The 9,885-nt window shown below is 44.3% G+C and overlaps 1 protein-coding gene across 1 annotated transcript in view; it reads right to left on the reverse strand.

Moving 5' to 3' along the window:
- Positions 1–8,107: 8,107 nt before the first annotated feature.
- The window catches only part of LOC109973930 (peripheral plasma membrane protein CASK), a 131,011-nt gene continuing 129,233 nt past the window's right edge, over positions 8,108–9,885 (reverse strand). Inside the window, exon 30 of the mRNA XM_020623834.1 lies at positions 8,108–8,634. Within this exon, the coding sequence (XP_020479490.1) occupies positions 8,108–8,634 (527 nt within the window). The remainder of the gene's footprint in view (positions 8,635–9,885) is intronic.

Raw genomic sequence — 9,885 nt, forward strand, 5'->3', positions numbered from 1 at the left:
TACAGTGCCTTGCTAAAGTATTCGGCCCCCTTGAACTTTGCGACCTTTTGCCACATTTCAGGCTTCAAACATAAAGATATAAAACTGTAATTTTTTTGTGAAGAATCAACAACAAGTGGGACACAATCATGAAGTGGAATGAAATTTATTGGATATTTCAAACTTTTTTAACAAATAAAAAACTGAAAAATTGGGCGTGCAAAATTATTCAGCCCCCTTAAGTTAATACTTTGTAGCGCCACCTTTTGCTGCGATTACAGCTGTAAGTCGCTTGGGGTATGTCTATCAGTTTTGCACATCGAGAGACTGAAATTTTTGCCCATTCCTCCTTGCAAAACAGCTCGAGCTCAGTGAGGTTGGATGGAGAGCGTTTGTGAACAGCAGTTTTCAGTTCTTTCCACAGATTCTCGATTGGATTCAGGTCTGGACTTTGACTTGGCCATTCTAACACCTGGATATGTTTATTTGTGAACCATTCCATTGTAGATTTTGCTTTATGTTTTGGATCATTGTCTTGTTGGAAGACAAATCTCCGTCCCAGTCTCAGGTCTTTTGCAGACTCCATCAGGTTTCCTTCCAGAATGGTCCTGTATTTGGCTCCATCCATCTTCCCATCAATTTTAACCATCTTCCCTGTCCCTGCTGAAGAAAAGCAGGCCCAAACCATGATGCTGCCACCACCATGTTTGACAGTGGGGATGGTGTGTTCAGGGTGATGAGCTGTGTTGCTTTTACGCCAAACATAACGTTTTGCATTGTTGCCAAAAAGTTCGATTTTGGTTTCATCTGACCAGAGCACCTTCTTCCACGTTTGGTGTGTCTCCCAGGTGGCTTGTGGCAAACTTTAAACGACACTTTTTATGGATATCTTTAAGAAATGGCTTTCTTCTTGCCACTCTTCCATAAAGGCCAGATTTGTGCAGTATACGACTGATTGTTGTCCTATGGACAGAGTCTCCCACCTCAGCTGTAGATCTCTGCAGTTCATCCAGAGTGATCATGGGCCTCTTGGCTGCATCTCTGATCCGTCTTCTCCTTGTATGAGCTGAAAGTTTAGAGGGACGGCCAGGTCTTGGTAGATTTGCAGTGGTCTGATACTCCTTCCATTTCAATATTATTGCTTGCACAGTGCTCCTTGGGATGTTTAAAGCTTGGGAAATCTTTTTTGTATCCAAATCCGGCTTTAAACTTCTCCACAACAGTATCTCGGACCTGCCTGGTGTTCCTTGTTCTTCATGATGCTCTCTGTGCTTTAAACGGACCTCTGAGACTATCACAGTGCAGGTGCATTTATATGGAGACTTGATTCCACACAGGTGGATTCTATTTATCATCATTAGTTATTTAGGTCAACATTGGATCATTCAGAGATCCTCACTGAACTTCTGGAGAGAGTTTGCTGCACTGAAAGTAAAGGGGCTGAATAATTTTTCACGCCCAATTTTTCAGTTTTTTATTTGTTAAAAAAGTTTGACATATCCAATAAATTTCGTTCCACTTCATGGTTGTGTCCCACTTGTTGTTGATTCTTCACAAAAAATTACAGTTTTATATCTTTATGTTTGAAGCCTGAAATGTGGCAAAAGGTCGCAAAGTTCAAGGGGGCCGAATACTTTCGCAAGGCACTGTATGTAACTCTATGTTCCTCCTTCTTCTGGAAATAGGGGTTAACTACAGCCATTTCCATCCTCTTAGCAAAGTCCACCACCATCTGTCCTTCCTCCCATCACCTCCTCATCCCCTTTGTTCCCCTCACCAACGTGCCCGTTGAAGCCTGCCCCAGTCACCCCTTTCTCCCCTATGGGAATACTCTCCATCACCTCATCTAACTCACTCCAGAATCTCCTCTGTAATGAGCGGGGAAAATCCATCAACTCTGCCTAAAAACCTGATCGCGTCCTGTGCATTTTACCAGTAAGACTGTGCCTCTATCCTGGTCTCAGCTCTGGGTTGTTACAATTTAGGTTGGACAATAAACTCGTCCAGAATTCTAGATATAAGCCGCACCATCCACAGTGGGATGGATGTGGTCTCTGCTAATCAGAGCAGGTTTTCCCCAGAAAAAGAAAGTCGGAATAACACTCACCCTGCCTCAGCCTTCAGTTTCCCGGTGTCGACTCAACTTGGAGTCTAAACTCCTGCTCTGATCCTGGGTCACCTGATCACAGTGGCTCCGCCCCCTCTTTTACAGGAAGTCAGCTAAGTTTACCTGTGTGTGTATATGTGTGTGTGCGTGTGCCTTTGTATTAGTTACATTATGGGGACCGAAACCTGTTGGTAATTTTTTCTCATGGTGGCATCAGATATACACACATGAGCAGTGATGGGGGTCTCTGATGATGTGTTACTTTACACAAGGCCTGGATTAGTTGTAGTTTAGTAGTAACAGTGTAACAGTAGTTTTAATGTCTTAATTACCGCTTTGCTTTACGGTGCAGAAGGTGCAGTGAAAATATCTGACCAGGTGTTTTGCTTGCAACAGGTGTAATAATCTTAAAGCCTGTCTTGTTTTATGGCCATGTGCTGGTTTGACCTAAAAACTAAGTCATATATCGACTTCCTGCCTGCCACCTAGCCAAGTCATGTCAAACTGCTAAAAGTCTGAACCAGCGGCTGCCAGAATGAAGAGGTGGCATCTTTTGCACAGAGAGAGGGGGACAAAGAAAGAGCAACAACCAGGGTTAACATGGGTCTGGCTGTTTGACATAATAGCAGCCAGAGGACTCAGACTGGATCCTGTTGGTTACCACTTTCAGATCTCACTTGTTTCTTTGTGGGTTTAATTATTTATGATGAAATGAACAGAATTCCCCGGTTGACAAACTCATCCTCATGTGGTGTTGGTTACAAGTGATGTGTTTAAACAAACACTCTGCTAATCTGCTTCCTCGGGAGCCAGTAGGTGCCATCACATCTGAGGCCAAGAGCTCAGGGAAAACCCACAAATCAGTGTGCAGTCAGATGGGAGGTGCTGATGTGACTCGCCTGCTGCTTGGCAGACTCCCGCTGCCTTCAGCTGTGTAACGCCCCTAGAAAGAGCTTCAGCTCACCACCTCCCATCAACACAGGGAGGAGAGATGCTCCTCCTTTGACAAACTAGCACTTTGACCAGAGCCACTCCACATTAAATCTGTAATTATTTCACAGCTGTTTGGTTTGTAACGGTGTCCTGCAGCTGGAGGCACTGAGGAGTTTGTTCAGATGGCAGCCTGTCCCACTGATGTCCCACTGAAGATTGTTTATTGTTTAACAACAAGAGTGACTTTAACATTCAGAGTTTTCCTGCTAAACATTTTAGATTCAACCGGTTCTTTTATCTGAAGGCCCCAAGAAGTAACACTCAAGAAACAGGAATCAGCTTTACGTAGATTTATTTTCTACTGGTTAAATGCAGAGTTATTACAGCGCTGGGCTCTGAGAGATGACAAGTCTCCAAGAGCTCTGATAATAGGAAGTAATTCACATATATCTTTTGCGGGCTGGGACTGCCCTGTACATGAGTGGAAACTCATATTATCTTCTAATCTGTTGGCTCTACACTTACAACATGAACTGGACACAAGGTTCATACAAATCTTCTAGAATGTTCGAATAAGCAGCGTGTGTGTGTGTGTGTTGGTATTTTCAGGCGTTTCTGAAAGTAGACATGCAGTTAGCATCTTATCTATAGTTTTCAGGATGACACTTATCTTTGCAATCAATTTATGCACATTTCACCAAGAAGACAAGAAATACTACAAGTTGTCTCAAAACTGAATATTATAACTATAATGCATGCATAAGAGCTGGTTAATACTGATACATGGAGCTGTTAATGAAACAGACAAATAGTCATACTGAACCTTTCCATTATAAAAGCAAAATAATGCTGATGATAAGTAGAAAAATAACTTTAACTCCTGAAATCCAATCCTAACAAACACGTAACCAGCAGAGAACAGCAGGGATAAAGGACGAGGCGGCTGAGAAGGTTCATTTATATCAGGTTTATACAAAACACACAGAGGCTGGAAACTGCATCAGATCCAGCTCGTGCATCTGGTGTTTAGGAAGTGATGGAGCGAGGGACAATTGGGAGGCCAGGTGGTGTCCTGGAGGAGTTCAGGTTCTGGAGCTCGGTCTGCTCAGGATCTGCTCTGTGGGCCTGAAGGCGAGGTCGTGCTGCGGGACCCTCGGGGCCTGTCCACAGGTGCACAGCAGGTCCTTATACTCCTGTGGTCACATGATAACGTCAGCTCCACATCAGTGGTGATTAAAACTACAGTAGACAATTAGATAAAACATTGAGACACCTCACTTTGGACTCATCATCCTGTAAGGCGCTGATAGTGACATGTTTTGACCCCAGGAGTCCCTGCAAGCAGGAAACACAGTGTGTGAGCTTAAAGAACAACCACAATGACCACAGCCTGTAGCCCTGCTCGGCCCTCGCATCCCGGGACAGCACCAGCAGACATCAGTGGGAGGCGGTGTCAGGCCACTGCCCCCGGCTGGTTCAGCCTGGGTCTGTGCCCAGGTGATGGTGGGGGGGTTAACTCGTACAAAATTAAATGGTTCATTTACTTAAGTTGGTGCATCTCAGCAGGGGGAACTAAAGTTACGGCAGGCAGGAAAATATTCAAGGCCTTAGGAAATACTTTTTTTGGAGTGAATTTAGTTCAGTGCAAAGCTCTGCAGATACCCTGCACGCCACAGGCCTGAAATCCTTTATTAAAGACTTGGTTTATTAAATTTACATCATATTTCTGTCAGCTCGTCTACTGTGTATTTAACAGTAATTCCCTGTTGTTTCCTTTAAGCCTTTTCAGGAGCTGCAGAAGCCCTGGACAGCTCAGGAGGGACACATTGAAGTGGATTCAGTGGAAACAAGGTGTGGACAGAACATGGTACCTGGAGTGTGTTTGTGGTGCTGCTGCCAGCTGTTGGCTTGATGTTGGAGGCGGACAGCATGGCGCACAGTTGAGCCTCCTCCTTCTCCAGAGCCTCAGTGACAGCGGCCAGCTTCCTCTGCAGCAGCAGTGCCTTCAGCCTGCTCCTCTGCTGCACAGCCACGATGGCCTCCACCTGCCTCTGCAGAAGCTTGTCGTGCTCCTGTTGCACCTGCCGGACACAGACACGCTCACAGCAACGCGACCCAGGCTGCAGGGAGGGAATACCTGCGGCAAACTTCTGGAAGGCCTGCAGCAGCAGCTTGTGCTGCACCGTCACGTCTTTTAGCTCCTTCTCAATGACCTTCAGATGAGCTCGGGCCGCCTGTCACACAGAGAAATGTTTATGGCACAATAGTTATAGTTTTTCGTTCCAGTCAAACACGACATTATCTCTTCACTGTGCTTTCTGTTGTATTTGAGAGCTGCTTCCTGCTTTATACATAAAACAAATAACCAGAAGGATTTGATCACCAACATGAAAATCAACCCTAAGTTACTGATAGTAAGACCAAGCAGAGAGAACGTGCGGTGGTGCGTTTGGGCGCTGTGCAGTGAACTCACTGCCCTCTGGGCCTTGGCCGTGTTGTACTCCTTGAGCTGCTTCTGGAGCTCGAGCAGCTGTTGCTCAGCCTTCTGCAGAGACTCTCTCAGATGCTTGTTCTTCCGCTGAGCCGTCAAGAGCCCATGGTCGGCTCACAATTTCAACAGCTTCTCCTGCAAACACACACAAACTCACACCACCGTGCGTAAAACCAGAGCCAGCGCGTCCTCGTCCAGGTTTAAAATGAACGCTGTGCACCTGCTGTGGCTGACAGTGCGGAACAGTGTCTTAAAGGCCTCAGTGCCTGAAGTAGTGAAAATAAAAATTTTTGTGTAAATATACTTACTTTGCTTTTAAGAAATATCTCATAATAAAATAAATACAAAGAACTAAATTCCACATGGAAGAGAAGATGCTAACAAAATCTAAATCTTCTTTGTGAAACAATAAGAATATCTGAGTTATATTTTAGCTCCCAGGAACATTTTCTGTGGGAACAAAAATATTTTGCAAAATTACTTTTAATTAGATGAATTTTGTGTTACATATATAGTCGTGACCAAAGACCCTCACAGCCCAAAGAGCAGAAGCAGCTGGTCTCTGGTTTTCTGACTGGTGCAGAAACTGTGTGAGAGTTTCCATGTACTGCGCTTTATCAAAGACCCTCACAGCCCAAAGAGCAGAAGCAGCTGGTCTCTGGTTTTCTGACTGGTGCAGAAACTGTGTGTGAGTTTCCATGTACTGCGCTTTATTTGGAGTGTGGATGTTTCTTCAGCCAGTGCGTGGCATCTCCCACCTTCAGCTCCCTCTGCTCCTGCAGCACTCGTGTGTGAGTTACAGAGTAGTACTCCTCAGCGCCTCTCAGAGCTCTGTCATGCTCCTTAATCAGATCTGTCGTGCAGCTTCTCATCCATTTATCCAGCTCACTGACCTCCGCCACCCGCTTCTTGGCCTCCACCTCTTCTGCTGCCAACATCTTCTTGTGATACATCAGCTGCACTTCTGTTGGAAGACCAGCAGAGAGAACGTTCAGGAGCAGAATGTGTCATTTTTGGACGTCTGGGCTTGTACTGAACAAACTTCTAAAAGTCAAATTTAGGATGAAAGTAAAAAAGTAAATACCCTTCACTTTCACTCTCAAACTAAACTGTCACAGTTTTCTGTCTGATAATTGTACTACTTCAGCTAATGTCCGACTATGAAGAATAAAGTCCTTTGCTCTGTTATTTACAGACAAAGGATGTTCCACCACTTTGGGCTACACACAGACACCGTGTAAAGCCAGTGCTGCTACTCTGTCCTGATCTCTCTGACGTAGATCATCTCAGCACCGGTTTGTTTCTCTGTCATACAGCTTCCTACTGTTACATCTCCACTTAAAAAGCTGTGCATTACAAATATATCAGTGTTTATTGATTCCTAGGGAAATTTAATCACCTTCTTAGAAAATGCTAACATCAATGTTTTTGCACAAACACCTCCCACTGAAGAAACGGTTTTTAAAAGAAGTTTGGATGTCAGTAGCAGTCCCTGGGTAAATGTGTGCTCCCAACCCTTCTCTGGTGTGTGTCTGACAGGTCTGAGCACCACTGGCTCAGCTTTATTCACCTTGGACCCTCCGGTCGTATTCGTTGACCAGCTCCATCAGCTCCACCTGGTGCTTCTGTTGACAATCACATGACACCAAGTCTGTCACACAGAACAGGCAACACAACCACAGGTGGAGGAACTGAAGCTGGCTTGGTGCCTTCTCACCAGTTTGAGCTCCTTCATGCAGTTCTCGTTCTGGCGCCTATTCTCTCTGAAGTCTTCCTGCATGCCGTGCATGTCCCTCCGAAGCCTGAGCTCGGATTCTGTGTGCTGGTTCTGGATCAGCACGCACAAAGCGGCGCTATCCATCTTCAGGTCGGAGATAGTGTTGTGATGTTCAGAGGACGTGCTTCAGCTTGTGCTTGTGTTCACCTGGACAACAACCGGTCAGAGGTGGGTGGGAGTAAATAAGATCAGTATGCTCAGTGGACTTCCAGTGGGGTCGTGCTTTGATACAGTCATGTCCTGTTACTGCACAGTGAAGAGTTCTGTCTGGCCCAGTTACAACAGGGGAGATTCAGCTCATTGTAATTTGTCAAGAAATGTGGCACATATTGTTTTACAGTGGCTTCACAGAGTATTGAGGCTCCCTCCCTGTGCTGTGTTGTAGTTTGTAATGGATAAGTGGAGAATGAAAAACTGAAGTGTCCTTTCTAAAAGTCACTAAATACTGTGCTCACTGCGTCCTGAGTGAGACATGTCTGGGCCCTGACTGGAGTCCACCTGTGGCACATTCTAGTTAAATCCCACCCTTATAAGAGCATTTAGGTGTGATGGGAAGGGGAAGCATTACAGTGGATATAAAAAGTCTACACACCCTTGTTAAAATGCCAGGTTTCTGTGATGTAAAAAAAACGAGACCAAGATAAATAATTCCAGAACTTTAGCCACCTTTAATGTGACCTATAACTTGTACAACTCAATTGAAAACAAACTGAAATCTGTTTTTCAGTGGGAAGTAAAAATAAAAAACTAAAATAACTGTTAGCATTTCCATGATGCTTGACCATTAGTGCAGACTCTCTCCATCAGGCTCTTGGCCTGGCTACAAGTCGACGTCTTCAATCTCCTGGTAGATCACATTGGTTACAGGCTCAGCCACGCTGCTCTTTCTCTCCGCCCTGTGTTTGGAGCACAGCCTCAAGGTTAAGATGGCCAACAGCACCACAGTAGCACCTGTGACTACACCCACACGTACTTTCCACCAGTCCAGGGCCTGTTGGTTCTCTGTGTCTGCAGGTGTGTGGCCCCTGTTTATTGGTGTGACTGGTTGGTTGTCTTCAGGCTGAGCTGGAGGATCCACCATGGTGCGAGCTGTGGTCACTAAAACTTTCATTCTATTACAGAAGTACATCCCCTCATCAATGTCCTTAACATTAATTATCACCAGGGACTTATCTGCTGTGGACCCGTAACGTTGGTCAGTTTTGACCTCTTGGTCGTTTCTGATGGTGACGAGGGTCACTGATGAACCACCCCTGAAGCGGCTCCATGTCACATTTCCTGTCTTATGAGGACAGGGCAGTATAGCTGTCGAACCCTGCAGCACCGACACCAAAACTGGCTCCTGACCTGCAACAGAACAAACAAGAGCTCCTCAAGTCCTGAAATACTTTTGTCTGTGTTGTTGAACAAGACAAAAACCTGTGCACAAGGTTAGAACCATATTTTGGGAGCATTGTGACTCCATAGCCTGACACTTAAAACCGTAGTTTAGCAGGATCAGTACCTTTAGTTTGGGTACTTTAAGAACATTTTGCTGATCTGTACTTTTACTCAAGCAGAATTCTGAATGCGGTGCTTTTGCTTGTGTTTTTATAGTGTTGCTACTTTTACCAGGACCTGACGCTGACCTTTTGCCCTTGTTACCAGTAATAATATCACAGTGTTGAACAGGTTTTCAGTAACAAAGACGAACAAACTTAAAGTGTAGTTACCATCAGCTCCACCTTTACCAGCTGCAGCATTAAATCAATGGATACAGTAACGCATCAGTCACTATGATCCCGTAGTATCAGAGACATTACTGGGACACAGGCCGTTCTGCAGAACGAGTACTGGTACTGTTGGTACTTCAAGTACATTATGAAGGCAGGAGTTTTTCTACTTTGACTTCAGTAAAGGATCTCAGTGCTTCTTCTGCCACTGATCACACTCTAATCTAAAGTGTTTTTCCCATCTGCTCGGTTCAACCACAGAAAATAGGAGTTCAAACATTCAGCTGAGTGTTTTGTAGTATTTTGACTTGTATCCAAGGACTCAGTTAATATAGCGTCTCATAAATCAACTCACAGTTTTCTGCTCTTTTATTACTTTTACAGTTTCACTTTGTGTTTTTTCAACTGGTCTGTGCTTCTGTATTTTAGCTGCAACTTGACTGGATCATTTCAGCAGCTTTTCTGATTGCTAAGTAATAGTTTTAATAGTGTAATTAATAGTGCAGTTTTCTCTTGTGGACTTTACAGACTTTATCAATAGAAACGTAATCAGACAACATTAACTTTGGTATCTGAGCTTTTTAGAGATAAATCAAGAGTGAACAAATGAATCTTACAGTTTTTCTGAATTGCTAAAACACATTTCTTGAAACCACCACTCATTTTCTCAAAACCTTAAAGACAAATCCAAATACCCAAACTAAGTTCTCAAAACCTCAGACTCTTCTGGCAAAATCAAACAATTGCTTCAAAACCATTTCACCAGCACTCAAAATCAAACAATGTTTCCAGATCCTATACACATGAGTCAATCATATATAGACACTGCAGCTCATTTATTAGACTCTACATCAAAAAATGGAGAACACAGCATCCAGGGCATGTA

The sequence above is a fragment of the Monopterus albus genome, unplaced genomic scaffold, assembly GCF_001952655.1.
Source record: "Monopterus albus unplaced genomic scaffold, M_albus_1.0 scaffold311.1, whole genome shotgun sequence".
Classification (NCBI taxonomy): Eukaryota; Metazoa; Chordata; class Actinopteri; order Synbranchiformes; family Synbranchidae; genus Monopterus; species Monopterus albus.